The 18,351-nt window shown below is 46.4% G+C and overlaps 1 protein-coding gene across 1 annotated transcript in view; it reads left to right on the forward strand.

The window, feature by feature from the left end:
• Positions 1–16,323, forward strand: part of EEF2 (eukaryotic translation elongation factor 2) — a 30,203-nt gene extending 13,880 nt beyond the window's left edge. The window contains exons 6-15 of the mRNA XM_070944707.1: positions 2,099–2,204; positions 3,641–3,754; positions 5,739–5,877; positions 6,594–6,789; positions 8,086–8,344; positions 10,275–10,382; positions 12,196–12,549; positions 13,558–13,740; positions 13,829–13,961; positions 15,465–16,323. Of these exons, the coding sequence (XP_070800808.1) occupies positions 2,099–2,204; positions 3,641–3,754; positions 5,739–5,877; positions 6,594–6,789; positions 8,086–8,344; positions 10,275–10,382; positions 12,196–12,549; positions 13,558–13,740; positions 13,829–13,961; positions 15,465–15,658 (1,786 nt within the window). The 3' untranslated portion in view covers positions 15,659–16,323. The remainder of the gene's footprint in view (positions 1–2,098; positions 2,205–3,640; positions 3,755–5,738; positions 5,878–6,593; positions 6,790–8,085; positions 8,345–10,274; positions 10,383–12,195; positions 12,550–13,557; positions 13,741–13,828; positions 13,962–15,464) is intronic.
• Positions 16,324–18,351: the final 2,028 nt, after the last annotated feature.

Below are 18,351 nucleotides of genomic sequence, written 5' to 3' on the forward strand. Positions count from 1 at the left end.
TAAACTAGACAGACCCAGTTCCAGCAACTGTTCTTCATATGTTTTAGCCTCCAGTCCCCTAACCATCTTCGTTGCTCTTCTCTGCAATGTCATGTCTGAAAGACCACTGAAGATTCAATTAAGCTGATGTATTGCTAAAACAGCCCAGGCATAGCAATCTTCTCAGTTCAAGACAGCACCCCATTAGAATTAAATAAGGGTCAACAGCATTCAGGGGAGGTTGGGACTTCTTTCACTTGTAGCTACAGAGGGATTCGAGGCAGATCCCTCTTGGGATCCCCTGGGGCGCTCACATTGCAGCACTGGTCAAAAGGACCCAGCAGAGATTATACTACCTGAGACTTCTCAGGAAACAACTGAATGAAAAACTGCTGGTGACCTTCTACCGTTGCATCAGTATTCTAATTTACTGCACCCGTGTGACACAGTGGCTAAGACGCTGAGCTTGTCGATCGAAAGTTCGGCAGTTTGGCGGTTCGAATCCCTAGTGCCGCGTAATGGGGTGAGCTCCCGTTACTTGTCCCAGCTTCTGCCAACCTAGCAGTTCAAAAGCAGGTAAAAAATGCAAGTAGAAAAATAGGGACCACCTTTGGTGGGAAGGGAACAGCGTTCCGTGCGCCTTTGGCGTTTAGTCATGCCGGCCACATGACCACGGAGACGTCTTCGGACAGCGCTGGCTCTTTGGCTTTGAAACGGAGATGAGCAACGCCCCCTAGAGTTGGGAACGACTAGCACATATTTGCGAGGGGAACCTTTACCTTTGTATGGTTTGCCAATTGCACAGTGGCAGATAGGACAATGCTCCAGAGGGTTAACATTATTGCTTAGAGGATCATTGCTTGCCCTCTCCCCTCCTCGGAAGAGCTTTATAGCTCCCGCTGCCTTAAGAAAGTTCAAAACATTCTTAAGGATCCATCTCATCCTGGGCATCCTTTTTTTTTTTTTTTTTTTTTTGAACTATTACCATCTGGCAGACGGTACAGGACAATAAAAACAAAGACAAATAGGCTGAAAAACAGCTTCTATCCCAGAGTAGTAACTATATTGAATTCTACTGCATTGTGCAATATTAATGCAATATCGGGGGGTTTTCAATTCCATTGTATGGAATGTGAAGGAAGTGTGTTTTCACACATTCCAAAATTGTGGAAACCTTTTGGGAAAAGTGTATTTTTGAAGTTTGATGGCTAATTACAGCACTTTTCTTTCTTTCTTTTTTTTAATTTGATTTATATGCCGCCCTTCTCCGAAGACTCAGGGCGGCTTACAATGTGCTCAGCAATAATTTTTGGAGTAATACTAAAAATTATCAATGGAAAGATAATTTAATCAAGAATGTAATGTGTTTCAACCTTTGTTTGAGAGAGAAAAGTGGCTTTTTTTCATGGAATTCGAGATTTTAGGCCAAATTCCTGCAGCCTGTGCCGAACAGTCCTTGCACTCAACTTGACATTGCATTGTACCATTTCATCTTGTATCCACCCAGATGATTTTCTTCTGTCACCTAGGCCCAGTCTCTTAATTCTTCTATCATCACTTGCTGTTGTGCACCTTTTCCTGCCTTTACCAGTGTGGTTTTGTAGTGACTGAGTCTCCTTATACCTCTTCAAAAATTTAGAAATGCCACCTTCGGTTAAGTTTCCACCAATTTTTTTCTGTTTGCTTGCAAGGAGGTGCCTGCTGCGATGCAGAGGCCAAAGGATGGGGGACAGTGGGCGGGCGGGGCTGCATTCGGTGTATAAGATGCACCTAAATTTTCACCCTCTTTTAGAGGGGAAAAAGGTGCGTCTTATATTCCGAAAAATACGGTAATTTTTATGGTACTACTCCAAAAAAAAGTAGTGTTATTAGCCATCAAACCTCAAAAAATACACTCTTCCCAAAAGGTTTCCACAATTTTGGCCACTACTGTATAATCTACAGTGAAGATGGCATTTAATTTTGTTGCACGAGGTGCGTTAACAATATTAAATAAATCTTTACACCGCCCCCAGGTTCTGCCACTCTTCCTCCTTGAGGAGCTTACTTAAAACGGGGGAGTCTTGACAAAACGTAAACCTTCTGTCTCTTATTTTTTTTCCCCTCTCCTTTCAAACAGGTATTTTGACCCGGCGACTGGCAAGTTCAGCAAGTCTGCAACCAACCCCGATGGAAAGAAACTGCCAAGGACTTTCTGCCAGCTGATCCTAGACCCCATCTTCAAGGTAAGCACCCCCGCTCCCTCCCGTAGTTTTCTCGGCCAACCCCAAATTAGACCCCACTCCGATGCTCAAGATGCCTTGCCTCTGCTACCTGTGCATGATGACGAAAATATTTCTTCACTTTGACCTGACGTTTTTATGCTTGAAGAAATTTTGCAATATCTGACACAAAGTAGAATGAGTCTAGAAAGATACTCAGGTTGGGGGTGGGGGGAAGCGGAATGTCTCTCTTGGCTGAATTGAGCCCTTTGGACTCCAAGTGGGGGGCGCATCTGGCCCGCAGGGTGCTTTGATCTGGCCCGGGGGGGTGGGGAGGGGGCTGCCCTGGAAACAGTGAAGGACCGAGCCCCAGTGCCTCTTCCAGCGAAAAAGGAGCTCAGGAGGGCTGCTTTGTGTATTTTATTTTATTTTATTTATTTTAATTCAATTTATATACCGCCCTTCTCCCCAAGGGGACTCAGGGCGGTGGACAGCCAAACTTAAAACACATATAGTACAAAAGTTAAGAAAAAACTAAAATAAATTAAATCATCGGCATTTCCAATTTAAAATCCCAAATCTGCAAAATCGAAAAGTTCCCAATTTAAAACCCGAATCAATAAAATCGAAAATTTTAAAACCCCATTAAAACCATTTAAGCTAGGCCAGCTTGTTGGAATAAATAAGTCTTCAGGGCCTTTCGGAAAGTGTACATACATATCTGCTTTATGCACTTGCCTGCCGCTGTTGTGGCCTGTTGTCCACCAGCCCCTCCAGCAGCAGAATCGGAGGAGAAGGTGTGGGAGTCATGGTCAGCAACAAGGCAACCTGAGAGCTCCGAGGGGGAAGTGGGAATGGAACTGGCAGAGAGAAAGAGATGGAGATGGAGCCTGGCCCGTCCGTCAGCTCTCAGATGGAGAATCAACAGCCCCCAGGCCTGGAGGTAGCTGATGAGGAAGAGGAGGAACAGCTGGGTCCAGTGCCTGGCGCACTGATAGGCAGAGGAGAGGAGAGCAGTGGAAATCTATGGGCTGGTCCTTGGGATGGAAGAGCCACCGCTGCTAGGAAAGCCCCATCCTAGCTCTGGGGATAAAACGCAGGATGGGGGAGATGAATAGATGTGGCAGACAACTATACTATATCTCCCAGACGGACGGACTTGTTAGCTTGCGGTGAGAGAGGAACTTTTTGCTGGGGCTGCTGGCGCTCCTAATAAAGGAATCTTTTGAGTTCACTTCAGAGGATTTGTCATATATGGGGAGTTGGGTCAGAACAGCTGCTTGTGTGGGCCAGTTCCCAACAGGCTGCGGCCTGGTACCGGGGCCAAGGATGGGGGGGGCTATTGGGGACCACCCTCAGTTAGAAGAAGCAAGACTGCCAGCAGATCACCCCCTCCCTTATTTGCTCGCTGCCCCTGCTGGAGATTTGACCTTTCTGTCACACGACCTTTGTCTCCGAAGGTATTCGATGCAATCATGAACTTCAAGAAGGAAGAAACGGGCAAACTGATCGAGAAGCTGGACATTAAGCTGGACAGCGAAGACAAAGGAAAGGAAGGCAAGCCTCTGCTGAAGGTGAGGCAAAACGGGCGCCTCGTGACGACGTATGATTTTGGCGGGGCGGGGAGAGGTGGGAAAGGAAGCAATTTTTTTTAAAGAGTCTGAAACAAATCCGCCAGTTCTGTTCAGAATGGGCCACGTTTTAAAGGAAAACGCGCAGGGACCCCAGGGTGTGATTTAATGAGATTTAGAATTTTTTTTTTTAAAGAATAGAATAAAGCTGTAAGGGGACTTGAAGGTCTTCTAGTCCACCCCCCCTTCCCTCCTCCCCAGTCAGGAGAACCTGAACACGACAAGGTTGGGGACTGGGGTTGCCACCTTTTGTTCCCCCTCCCCTTCTAGGAAGAATTCTTCCTTCACGTTCCCTGCAGCTCACCCCCTGACTGAAAAAAAGAGACATGGCTTAACAAACTGCTTCAGCAAAAAAAAAACCTAATACAATCCTTGGTGGTATAAACAGAGGCATAGAATCAAAATCACATGAAGTCTTACTACCGCTTTATAAAGCTTTAGTAAGGCCACATCTGGAATAATTGCATCCAGTTTTGGTCAACACATCACAAGAAAGATGTTGAGGCTTTGGGAAAAAGTGCGAAGAAAAGCAACTAAGATGATGGAGACTGAAACATGAAAAACGATTGGAGGATTTGGGTTAGGCTAGTCTAGGAAAAAAAAGGACTTTGGGGGGGCGTGATAGCAGTCTTCCCCAAAGAAGAGGGGGTCAATTTATTCTCCAAAGCACCTGAAGGCAGGAGAAGAAGCAACGGATGGAAACTAATCAAGGAGAGAAGCAATCTGGAATTAAGGAGAAACTGCCTAACAGTGAGGACAATTAATCAGTGGAACAGCTTGCCACCAGAAGTTGTGGATGCTTCATCACTGGAGGTTTTTAAGAAGAGACTGGACAGTCACCTGTCTGAAATGGTAGAGCGTCTCTTGTTTGAGCAGGGGGTTGGACTAGAAGACCTCCAAGGTCCCTTCCAGGTCCCTTCTATTCTGATTGAAACTGACTGGGCACCACACCCAGTCGTTGTGCTGCCTTTGTTAGAGAAGACTCTTGAGAGCACTCTTGGACTGCAAGGAGATCCGATCGGTCGATCCTAAAGGAAATCAACCCTGACCGTCCTTTGGAAGGACAGATCCTGAAGCTGAAGCTCAAATAATTCGGCCACCTAATGAGAAGAGAAATCTCCTTGGAGAAGCCCCTGATGTTGGGAAAAGAGGGAAGGCAAAAGGAGAAAGGGACAGCAGAAGATGAAATGGATAGATAGTGTCATTCATGTATATTGAACATGAATTTGGAGCACGGGGGGGGGGGGGGGGCCTTGATGTGCTGTGGTCCATGGGGTCATTAGTAGTCAGACACAACTAATAGTAGGACTACACCTAAGAGTACTGCATCCAGTTTCGGTCACCACGCTATAAAAAAAGATGTTGAGACTAGAAAGAGTGCAGAGAAGAGCAGTCAGGATGATTAGGGGACTGAAGGCTAAAACATACGATGAACGGTTGCAGGAACTGAGCATGGCTAGTCTAGTGAAGAGAAGGACCAGGGGAGACACGATAGCAGCGTTCCAATATTTGGGGGGCTGCCACAGAGAGGAAGGAGTCAAGCTATTCTCCAAAGCACCCGAAAATCAGACAAGGAACAATGGATGGAAACTCAACAAGGAGAGAGATTCAACCTAGAAATAAGGAGAAATTCCCTGACAGTGAGAACAACAGAAGTTGCCTTCGGAAGTTGTGGCAGCTTCATCCGTGGAAATTTTCAAGAAGAGATTGGACTGCCATCTGTCGGAAATGATGCAGGGTCTCCTACTTGGGTTGGTGGGGGGGAGGTTGGACTAGATGACCTCCAAAGTCCCTTCCAGCTCTATTCTGATTGTTTGAGGATCCCTTGGAGGGTGGGAGGGGCTTGAACCTTCCTGATGTAGGCAGCTGATGGGCCTGGGGCCTTTTTTCCCCCCACAACTTTTGACTCCATGGTTTCCCCTGGTAGGCTGTGATGCGACGCTGGCTCCCTGCAGGAGAAGCTTTGCTGCAAATGATCACCATCCATCTGCCTTCTCCGGTCACCGCTCAGAAATACCGCTGCGAGCTGCTCTATGAAGGTCCCCCCGATGATGAGGCTGCCATGGGTAGGTGGTCCTTCTCCCCGTCCTCTCTCCCCCCCCCCAAGAGAAATTCTTGTTCTGACCTAGGCTTCCTGAGACAGTAAAAAGCACACAGTTAGTCCCCCAAACCCTCTTTTTATTTCAACGGCTGTGAATTCTGTTCATTCACAGACGAGTCACAAATAGTTGTAGAGTCCGACAGAAGTCTGCCACAATCCTTCAGGATAAGGCTGATAAGCACCCATCTTTATCTCCCTTGACACGCTGCCAAAGACCTAATTGGCAATTAGCTTCGCAAGGACACACAGAGTAAAAAATGGAGCTGCAGAATTTTAAACAACAGTTGCTTCCTGCAAAGGCTCATGTCTCTTTGCTCTTCCTTTATGTCTTTTGGAGGGGCCAAACATCTCCAAGCCTTACTCCTGAGTCACCCTTTTTGTCTTAACTGTTCTTGCCTTATGGCAGCTCTGTGCATGTGCGCACTGGGAACAGGCTCCCCCTGTTCCTCGCTGATATCAGACTCTGGAGGCTGCACATAACTCCCAGATGGCCCTGGCCCCATCTCTGCCTCCGACGCAGAGCCCATCGTCCGAGCCTTCCCCAGACTCCAGGACTGGCCCATGTTCCTCGCCAACCTCCTCACTGTCCGACTCTGCTGCCAGCTCCTTAGGCCGCTGGTGGACCACAACAGTTCTCCACAGGAGCATCAAGCACGTCTTTTCCCTCCCCCCTTCTTTTAGGCATTAAGAATTGTGACCCCAAAGGACCCCTGATGATGTACATCTCCAAGATGGTACCCACCTCTGACAAGGGCCGTTTCTACGCCTTCGGCCGAGTGTTTTCGGGAGTTGTGTCCACTGGCCTCAAATGCAGAATCATGGGACCAAACTACACGCCAGGAAAGAAAGAAGATCTCTACCTGAAGCCCATCCAGAGGTCAGTCTTGGAGCGGGGAAGGGGTCGGGTGCCGGCTGTGTGGGGGGGGAAATGGCCTTTATTCCCTCTTTTCCTTCTCTGTGAAATCGGCATACTCTTGGGTGGGTTAGGAGGTTGGCCTAGTGCAGGGGTGGGCAATTGTGGCTCTTTTACAACCTGTGGACTTCAACTCCCAGAATTCCTGAGACAGCTTGGCTGTCTCAGGAATTCTGGGAGTTGAAGTCCACAGGTTGTAAAAGAGCCACAATTGCCCACCTCTGGCCTAGTGGTTAAGGCAGTGGGACGGAAGCTAGGAGACAATGAGCTCTAGTCCCACCTTAGTAGGCATGAAAGCCGGCTGGGTGACTCCGGCCAGTCAGCAGGTGACAGTGAGTTCTAGTCCTTCCTTAGGTATCAAAATCGGCTGGTTGACTTTGGGCCAATCACCAGGAGATGTTGAGTTCTAGTCCTGCCTTAGCCAAGAAAACTGGCTGGATGACTGGGCCAATCACCAGGAGACGAGGAGTTCTAGTCCTGCCTTAGGCATGAAAGCTGGTTGGGTAACTGGGCCAATCACCAGGAGACGAGGAGTTCTAGTTGGCTGGGTAACTGGGCCAATCACCAGAAGACGGTGAGTTCTGGTCCCGCCTTAATCATGAAAGCTGGCTGGGTGACTTTGGGCCAATCACTAGGAGACGAGGAGTTCTAGTTATGCCTTAGGCATGAAAGCTGGCTGGGTAACGGCCAATCACCAGAAGACGGTGAGTTCTAGTCCTGCCTTAGCCGAGAAAACTGGCTGCATGACTGGGCCAATCACCAGGAGACGAGGAGTTCTAGTCCTGCCTTAGGCATGAAAGCTGGTTGGGTAACGGCCAATCACCAGAAGACAGTGAGTTCTAGTCCTGCCTTAGCTGAGGAAACTGGCTGGGTGACTTTGGGCCAATCACCAGGAGACGAGGAGTTCTAGTTGGCTGGGTAACTGGGCCAATCACCAGAAGACGGTGAGTTCTAGTCCTGCCTTAGCCAAGAGACCTGGCTGGGTGACTAGATCAATCACCAGGAGACACTGAGTTCTAGTTGCTCCCTAGCTGGGAACCAGTCACTCTTGGCTTGTCCCACCTCGCAGGGTTGTGGGGAAAAGAGAAGGAAACCCAATTTTACATGGTAAATAGGGAATTGGTCAGTATTTAAAAATTGGGGGAAATTTCAGAAAACCCCCAACTTCTGGCCTCTTCTGCCAGAAACCGCTGGTCCTTAGCTTTCTCCAACACCCGGGCTGTGGCTCACCCTATCTCTCCTGCTCTTCTCTCCCTCCAGAACCATCCTCATGATGGGCCGCTACGTGGAGCCCATTGAAGACGTGCCTTGCGGTAACATCGTAGGCCTGGTTGGCGTCGACCAGTTCCTGGTCAAGACGGGCACCATCACCACCTTCGAACACGCCCACAACATGCGTGTCATGAAGTTCAGCGTCAGCCCCGTCGTGCGTGTGGCCGTGGAGGCCAAGAACCCGGCTGACCTGCCCAAACTGGTCGAGGGCTTGAAGAGATTGGCCAAGTCTGACCCCATGGTGCAGGTGAGGTGGGGGTGGATCCACCTGGAGATGGTTTGCAGCATCTTAGCATGGGCATCTTTTTTTTTTTTTTGTAAATATTTTTTTTTATTTTTTTCCAAACATAAACAAAATATAACTTTCAAGAACAGAGTTTCGATCCGGTCATAGATGGTTAACATGCTTACATTCTTTTAACACGCTCTATTCCACTTTTCCATTACATCTTTTAAAAGTTTAAAACAGAAAAAAAACAAAAAACAAATTTAAACATAAAATTCTAACATTTTCATCTAAACAAATCTAATATATCAATACAGTTTTAGCTTCAAATTAAATTTTAACTCATTATCTTTGTATCTATATCTCATCAATATCCAATTGTTAACAATATTCTAGTCTCTTATTCTAATTATATACCTTAACAGTTTTATCACCAGAATTATCAAGTTCAATTTCAATACAACTCCATTTTGTTAAAATTTATAAAACACAATTTTATCAATATCTTAATTATTTGACCCTTTTTATCAAATCACAGTATTTTAAACTTTCCAATTTAATATCCCACTTATTACACAGTTTTATCACAAGAAATATTACTTATTCTTCATGGGCATCTTTGAACCAAGCAAGTTTGCTCGATTAGTCCTCAACTTAACAATCATAGAATAGAATAAGAAGAGAAGAGAAGAAGAGAGAAGAGAAAAATAGATAATAAGGATAGGATAGAATAGAATAGAATAGAGAGAATAGGAATAGAATAGAAATAGAATAGAATAACTTTATTGTCAGTTTGAATGTACACTAATCAACATACATTAAAACAAAAATTTTTTGCATACAGCTCTCAAAGGGTCTCCACCTCCAATATACACTACGTAAACATGACGAAATAAATAAATATACAAAATTATGCATATACCCACATATATGAGACACAGAAACAACACAATCTAGTTCGGATGTATACATGTACATGGCGAGAGAAGCAAATCTTGCAAGTTTACCAGACGGATGGCATAGGGAAGCTGTTACAGAATCTGGTAGTCCTGCTAGAAATACTTCGAAGCCTCCTCCCGGAGGGGAGCAAGAGAAACAGACTCTGAAGTGGGTGTGTGGGGTCTCTAACAATGCTTTGAGCTTGAAGCACATCGCGCTTATAACAGTGGTGGGATTCAGCCAGTTCGCACCACTTCGGGAGAACCGGTTGTTAATTTTCTGAGCAGTTTAGTAAACTGGTTGTTGGAGGAAATCATTAGGGCAGAGAACCGGTTGTTAAATTACTTGAATCCCACCACTGGCTTATAAGCAGCATCCTGAATAATGGGAAGTGAGCTTTCTATGTTCATCGCTTCTCGGCCTTTTGGCTAAGATCAGGTGTAGTATCCTGTGTTCTTCTCCATTGTCCTCACCACTCTCTGTATGGACTTTCTATCTGAGGCACTGCTGCCACAAAACCAAACAGGGATGCAGTTTGTTAAAACACACTCCATCAAATGACACCAGGTACATATCATGTATTTATGTATAAACACTGCATATCCGATGTTAAATAGAAATGTTACTATATTTTTATGTATATAAAGTCAATAAACTAACTAAAAAAAAAAAAAGGAGAAAGATGTGCTCTCCTCATCTGATGCAGGAAAAGCATATGCTGTTTGGACACTTAAGGATGATGTGTGGAGAGATTGTTAGTGCAGTCAGATTGTTAGATATTTGCACACCAAGATACTTAATACTGTTGGCCACCTCTACAGCTGCATCCTTGATACTGAGTGGAGTATGATCATGCCGGGTCTTTCTAAAATCTACAATACAAAAAGGAACTTAAGATCAGCAGCCTGGTTCCCTCTTCCTGGCCTAGTCTGGTGACTGGGAAGTGGGGTACTTGCGTTAGGAAAGGGTATGGATGCATCTCCATTTTCTACCTCCTTTTTCTGATCGTTAGTGTATCATTGAGGAATCTGGAGAGCACATCATAGCTGGAGCCGGAGAACTGCATTTGGAGATCTGCCTGAAGGATCTGGAAGAGGACCACGCCTGCATTCCCATCAAGGTAGCTATTTGCATCCGGTCTCTCTATTTATGAAATCGATACCAATAGAGGATGGGAATATTTATAGCTCAGGGTTGAACTGTGGGGTCTTTTAATGCTCTCTGAACTTGGTGGTTTTCTTGCAAACGTTTCCTGACCCAACTAGGTAACATCATCAGTGCTAGAAGGCAGTGGGGTTCGTTATGCTATTTATATTCAAATGGTTTGCCCTGTTAAGTGGGAGTATTCTTCGGGGGGGGAAGTGGAGTTCCTTGATTAGACTGTTGTTTACTGTTTGTTTTGCAGTTGGTGTATTGTTTGCATTTTGATCGTTGGTCTAATCTTAATCTTGGTGTTAATCTCTGCTCATCTGGATTGGATTGCTGGTGAAGAAGTGGTTTCTTGTTTCCTTTGTATTGTCTCTGTTGAATGATATGTAGATCTTGTTTATTATCTCGTATGCCTTTGGTTTATACACCTGCCCATCTTCTGAACGTGACTCTTGAGTGTTTTATTAATATTAGCAAAGAATTTTTTAAAAACCCAAGAAATCTCTCAGTGGCTCATCTTATATCCAGGTCTTTAGCACTTGATCAAAGGCCAGAAGGGTTGCAAGCGACCTGATCTTAGGATTGTGGTGTTCCAGAGGGCAGGTGCTGGAACCAAAGACACATTTCCTAGGTCCCATAAGATGACACTCTTTTAATTGATGGGACCCAGAGTGTGTCTCTCGTATTGTCAGGGTTCCGAGTAATTCATCCGAAGAAATCAGAACTCCAAGGCAGGAACGGTCCTCGTATTTATTGGATGCATCATATCGGCACAGCTAGGGAAAACGCAACTCTAAAAAAGTTTCCTGCGGTTTCTGCATAATTAAAATAATAAAAGTTTCCCTCCCTGGGTGTCACAAGTCACACTGTCCAATTAAAGCAGCTGGCGGGCTCCTTGGTCACGCCTTCTCCTCTTATCAGCTGCCACCTGTTGGGATGACCTTGGTTCCCACGGGAGAGCACTTCTCCCCTTCCAAACTATGTGGCAACTATGAAGCAGCAAAGATGGCTTCAGCCAGGCTCAGTTTTTATTTTATTATTTTTTATTATTTTTTATTAAGTTTGTATACCGCCCTACTCCCGAAGGACTCAGGGCGGTGAATAGCCAGATAAAATACATATAATAGAAATGTTAAAAAACCGTTAAAATACAATTAAATAATTGGCTCAGAGAACGAAATTTAAAAACCCCAAATTCATAAGACAAAATTTAAAATTTAGAAATTTTAAAAAGTTTAAAAAGTTTAAAAGAGAGGTTAGGCCAGGTCAGCCTGCTGGAAAAGAAATGTTTTAATGGCACGGTGGAAAGCGCACAGGTCCGGGATCCTCCGTATATCCGGGGGGAGCTCGTTCCAGATGGCGGGTGCCCCAACAGAGAAGGCTCTCCCCCTGGAGGCCGCCAGTCGACTGTTTGGCCGACGGCACCCTGAGGAGCCCCTCTCTATGGGAGCGTACTGGTCGGTGAGAGGCCACTGGTGGCAGAAGGTGGTCTCGTAGATACCCTGGTCCTAAGCCATGGAGCGCTCTAAAGGTGGTAACCAAAACCTTGAAGCGCACCCGGAAGACCACCGGGAGCCAGTGCAGCTCGCGCAGGATGGGGGGGGGGTCACATGGGAGCGCCTCGTCGCTCCCATAACCACAGTTCAGAGTTGACACCTGTTGGACATCAAGAGACAGACAGAAACAGCTGAGGAAAGAGCCCCGAGTTGCTTGCTGGGTGTTGCAAACGAGATAACTCCTTTTCAAAATGTCTGTTCTCTCATGGCTTCGATTGTTCTTGGCAGAAATCCGATCCAGTCGTGTCTTACCGGGAGACTGTTAGCGAGGAGTCGGGAACGTTGTGCCTTTCCAAATCGCCCAACAAACACAACCGCCTGTACATGAAAGCCCGCCCCTTCCCGGATGGCCTGGCCGAAGACATCGACAAGGGGGATGTCTCGGCCCGCCAGGAGCTGAAGCTGCGGGCCAGATACCTGGCTGAGAAATATGAGTGGGACGTGGCTGAAGCCCGTAAGATCTGGTGCTTCGGCCCAGACGGCACTGGTCCCAACATCTTAACTGATATCACCAAGGGGGTGCAGTACCTCAACGAGATCAAGGACAGCGTGGTGGCCGGCTTCCAGTGGGCCACAAAGGAGGTGAGTCTAGTCCTCGTGGCTAAGCCGTAAAATGAGTGTCAGGCCTGCCTCAGCTTGAACCTCTAAGTAAGAGCCGAGGTGGCGCAGTGGTTAGAGTGCTGTACTGCAGCTACTTCAGCTGACTGCTAGATCAGCGGATCAAATCTGACCGGCTCAAGGTTGACTCAGCCTTCCATCCTTCCGAGGTGGGTAAAATGAGGACCCAGATTGTTAGGGGGCAATATGCTATTTAGTATACTGTCGATTGTTTTTTTTTTTTTTAATTGAAAAGTTTTAAAAAGTTTTACAAACATTTTCCCATCCCACCTCCCTGCTCCCTCCCCAACTCTCTCCCCCCCCACTTCCCAGAGCAAAATACAGGGTATAGCATTTAACAATCATATACAAACATATGCTAACTAACTATAGAATCCTATCTCCCTCTTGTACTTTAACTCCCCTTTTACATGACTAAATTTAATTACTTTTCGAAGATCTCTTTATTCATTCATAAGCTATTTGAAACTTTTTAGTCCGATATTTGAATATAGTCAATCCATCTTCTCCATTCCAAAATATATCTCTCATTTGAGTGGTCCTTCAAATATGCTGAAATTTTAGCCATCTCTGCTAAATTTGCTACTTTTAGAGTCGACTGTCGATTATTGTAAGCTGCCCAGAGTCCTAGGAGAGTGGGCGGCATAGAAATATGATTAATAAAAAAAATAAGAACGATCCTTAACTCCATTTATTGAGAAAGGTATAGTTTACTAGAAGTGGTATCCATCTATCAATGTGTGGTCTCCTGCTTTCGAGCTGCTATGTGTGCAGGAGCTGGAGCGAAGGACGGGAGCTCACCCCTTCAAACAGGAGCACTTGGGTCTCGAACATGGGCTGCTGATTATCAGCCCAGCGTTCTAACCCCGTGAGCCACCGCGCTCCCATTTTCTTCGCTGCAAATGTGTAAGAGCCTTGCTGTCTTGATTGTCTTGATTGTGAGTCTCGACACCCCTCTTCTGCTCTCTTCAGGGGGCCCTCTGCGAGGAGAACCTGCGAGGAGTACGCTTTGACGTGCACGACGTCACCCTGCACGCCGATGCCATCCACCGTGGCGGCGGCCAGATCATCCCCACAGCCCGGCGGTGCCTCTACGCCTGCATGCTGACAGCTCAGCCCCGCCTCATGGAGCCAATCTATCTGGTGGAGATCCAGGTAGGTGTGGAGGGAGGAGACCGGATGAGTTAGGAACTGCCCAGAGGTTTTTTCCCCAATCTTACTGGAGACCTTTGTTTTCTCCCAGTGCCCTGAACAAGTAGTGGGTGGCATTTATGGAGTGCTGAACAGGAAACGAGGCCACGTTTTTGAAGAGTCCCAGGTGGCTGGAACCCCCATGTTTGTGGTCAAGGCCTACCTGCCTGTGAACGAATCTTTTGGTAAGTATAGATCTTTTCCCTCTAGGCTCAGAATGTCAACCGTCCCAACTTGGTCAGTTAGAAAAGAAAGACTCCTGGCTCGGGATTAGTCAAATGTATACTTTACTAAAGCCAAGGGGGTTACGGAAGAGGCAAAGCTAGATCTGAAATTTGCGGGCGCAAAACATCCCATTAACTTTCCCTTGGTCCCGGACAGTCCCCCCCTGGTTATCCATGTCCAGTCAGGTGTTAACAAGTCCTTGTGGGCTCCATGAGAGGGTGCTGATTAGTTTTGATTCCTGAGTTCCCTCTCTACGTCCCTACCTCCCACTGCTCCCTCCCCCCAAATTACTGATGTCAGGCTGTCAGCATAGAATAACAGAGTTTGAAGGGACCTTCGAGGTCATCTAGTCCAACACCCCCAAAAAGCAGGAAACCCTACACCATTTTTGACAAATGGCAGTCCAATCTCTTCCTGAAAGCCTCCAGTGATGAAGCTCCCACAACTTCCGAAGGCAACTTCTGTTCCATGGGTTGATTGGTCTCACTGTCAGAAAATTCCTCCTTATTTCTAGGTTGAAGCTCTCCTTGATCAGTTACCATCCATTATTCCTGCTTTGTCCTTCAGGTGCTTTGGAGAATAGCTTGACCCCCCTCCTCTCTATGGCAGCTCCTGAGATATTGGAACACTGCTATCACGTCACCCCTGGTCCTTCTCTTCATTAGACTAGCCATGCCTTGTTCCTGCAACTGTTCTTCGTGTTTTAGCCTCCAGTCCCCTCATCATCCTAGTTGCTCTTCTCTGCACTTTTTCTGGCGTCTCAACATCTTTTTTATAGTGTGGTGACCAAAACTGGATTTAGGATTCCAAGTGTGGTCTTACTAAGGCTTTATAGAGCGGTATTAGTACCTCCCTTGATCTTGAATGTATCCCTCAATGCATTTTAGGATTGCATTGGCTTTTTTGGCTGCCGCTGCACACGGCTGGCTCATATTTTAATTGATTGTCCACTAAGACTCCAAGATCCCTCTCGAAATCGCTGCTATTATATATATATATACAGCTTGAGATGCGTAGCTTAGCAGACTGGCAGCCATGACGGGAGACGTTTCCTTGTGCTCTTTAGCTACGATACTTCAGGTAGAGGCAAATATAGATAGTTCTCGACTTACAACCATTTGTTTAATGACCATTCCAAGCACTGAAAAAAGGGACTTACGACTGGGTTTCACCCTTAACGACCATTGCAGCATTCCCACCATGGTCCACGTAATTAAAATTTGGGCACTTGGCCACCAGGCATGTATTTGTGACAGTTGCCATGTCCTGCAGTCGTGGCACAACTCACTTAGTAACTGCTTTATTTGGCAATAGAAATTTTGGGCTCAATGGTGGTCGTAAGTCCAGGACTTGAGTTGGCAACACCAAATATGGCCCTCGTCCTGGGGGGAGGGAAACCTTCCGCCTTTCTTAACATTTGAACTCTCTTCTTGCTTTCACACCACACCTTTTTCTGCCTTTAGGTTTCACGGCTGACTTGAGATCCAACACCGGAGGCCAGGCTTTCCCGCAGTGCGTCTTCGATCACTGGCAGATTCTCCCCGGGGATCCCTTCGACAGCACCAGCCGTCCTTGCCAAGTGGTCAGCGAGACACGCAAGCGGAAAGGGCTGAAAGAAGGCATCCCCGCGCTGGATAACTTCCTGGATAAATTGTAAACCGGTCAAATGAAATAATACCGCACCAGATCTTACAAAAAAAGAATAAATTTTAAAAATGGCTGTTGTGGGACTCGAAATGAACTTTTAACTAGTGTAAAAAACAACAACAACAGAACAGAAACATGGTGGTTAGATGTGCTTGTGGCTGAGAATGGCGGCTGTTTCCTTTTCCCCCCCCCCTTCTTTCCTTCCCCCTTTCCAATCATCAGAAAAAGAGGTCTCCCACGCCTACTTTTTCAGCCTTGATGAAGGGGTTTCTTTTCACACAACACGCCAGAAAAACCCACTCGGCCCGTTGTTAACTTGAGAAAATACGCTTCCATTTTAACGCACCCGAAACACGGCTCATCTCCATATTTATCTGACATCACGGAGGCAAGTGAGGGGGGGAAAAAGATGGCCAGGTTTTCTTTCCTTTGGAGAAATTTTGGAAAGGAGGAAGAAGAGGGGTTTTTTTGAGGGGGGAGGGGCGAGATGTGGGAAATCTGTTTTGCTCTCTTGAAAGGTTGGACGAGACGCGGAAGGATGATCAACAAAAGTCATTTATCTGGGGATTTGAGAGACGGAGGCTTTCTAGCCGGACAGCCTCTTCGCTAATAGGTTATCGTTGTGCAAATCAATGTATTTAGAACCACTGGAATAATAAATATAAGAATATCTGATCGGGCTTCCTGTTTATGTTGAAACGTCTCGAGAGCTTGTGTTAGGAGGAGCGAAGTTGTGGGGGGAGTACAATACAGATAGTCCTTGAGTTACGACTCGTTACTTAGCATCCGCCGATCACACTAGAGGTCACCACCTGTTCGGCCAGGACAGGAAATGTGAGCGTGTGCACCATCGGCATGCGTGCGATGTCAAAACAACACGGGAATTGAGCTCGCGCGTGCCATCTGCACCTGTGTGCGGCATCAAAATCACAGCAATATAGGATGGGATTGCGCCCGGGTGAATGGGCAAGGCCCTCCTGCAGGTCACTACTACTGGTTCGGCCGAACCAGCTGAATACCACTTCTGGATCCCCCACCAAAAGTTATTTAGAACTCTTGTTCCAAAGGCTGGTATCACCTTGTAGGCACATGATGCCATTCTGGGCCCTCGGCAACTGGCCTGCATTTATGCCAGTTTACAGCATCCTGCTGTGATCACGACACAATTTGTGACATTTTTGTGAAGAGCCGTGGTTAGAATACAGCATTGCAGGCTGACTCTGCCCACTGCCAGGAGTTCGATCCTGACCGGTTCAGGGTTGACTCGGCCTTCCATCCTTCCGAGGTCGGTAAAATGAGGATCCAGATTGTCAGTGGGCAATAGGCTGACTCTAAATTGCTTAGAGAGGGGCTGTGAAACAGTATATAAACTTAGTGACTATCATCTACCATATATCTATATATCTTCTCTCTATCACTGTATGTCTATTCTCTTGATCTCTGGTGCAGGGGTTAGAATCCAGTTGTCGGGGTTTCAAGTAACATCCATAGTAAGCTAATCTCCAAGGCAGGTAGATTCCTCAAAAGAATAGTTTTATTTGATACATGGCACAAGCTGGTGAAAACCGACTCTGAAGGTTTCCCGCCGTTTTCACGCAATTAAAAGTATTCCCTCAACACCAAACAATCAGTCACATGGTCCAATCAAGGCGCTGTCTGGTTGATTGCCTGGTGTCATCACTCCTTCCTCTGGCCAGGTGTGAGAATCTCCTTTGTTCCCAAGAGAAAGTATTTTATTTTGGCTACAAAACCCCAGCTATCTCTAATTTTATTTATTTTTTATTTTATTTCCAATTTTCGCCTGATTCGCCAGTTGCGTCCCTTTCTGGATCGGGACTCGTTAAATACGGTCACTCATGCCCTCGTCACTTCACGCCTGGACTACTGTAATGCTCTCTACATGGGGCTCCCCTTGAGGAGCACCCGGAGGCTCCAGCTGGTCCAGAATGCGGCCGTGCGGGTAGTTATGGGAGCAGCATGGCGCTCCCATGTGGCTCCCCTCCTGCGCAAGCTGTACTGGCTCCCTGTGGTCTTCCGGGTGCGCTTCAAGGTCTTAGTTACCACCTTTAGAGCGCTCCATGGCTTAGGACCGGGGTACTTACGAGACCGCCTTCTGCCACCATTAGCCTCTCACCGCCCAGTACGCTCCCATAGAGGGGACTTCTCAGGGTGCCGTCAGCCAAACAGTGTCAACTGGCGGCCCCCAGGGGGAGAGCCTTTTCTGTGGGGGCACCCACCATCTGGAACGAGCTCCCCCCAGAGATACAGAAGATTCCGGATCTGCGCACTTTCCGCCGTGCCCTCAAAACATTCCTGTTTCAGCAGGCCGGCCTGGCCTAACTTTCCCTTTATATTGCTTTCGATTTTATTTTAAACTGGGATGTCTTGAATTATCTAGGACCAGAGTGTTTAGTATATTTTAATTGGTTTTTGTTTAATTAACATTTGTATTACATGTATTTTTTATCGTTCGCTGTTCACCGCCCTGAGTCCCTCAGGAATAGGGCGGTATATAAATTTAATAAATAAATAAATAAATAATAAATATACCGCCCTTCTCCCTGAGGACTCAGGGCGGTGTACAGCCAGAATTAAAAACATGAAATACAAATATTAAAAACAATTAAAATCTATATAAATTTGGCCCAAAATTTAAAAAACCACAAACCAATTAAACATTTAAAAATTTTAAAAAATTTCTTC

The sequence above is a fragment of the Pituophis catenifer genome, unplaced genomic scaffold (assembly GCF_029215685.1).
Source record: "Pituophis catenifer annectens isolate HBS135680 unplaced genomic scaffold, rPitCat1.0.hap2 SCAF_1, whole genome shotgun sequence".
NCBI lineage: Eukaryota > Metazoa > Chordata > Lepidosauria > Squamata > Colubridae > Pituophis > Pituophis catenifer.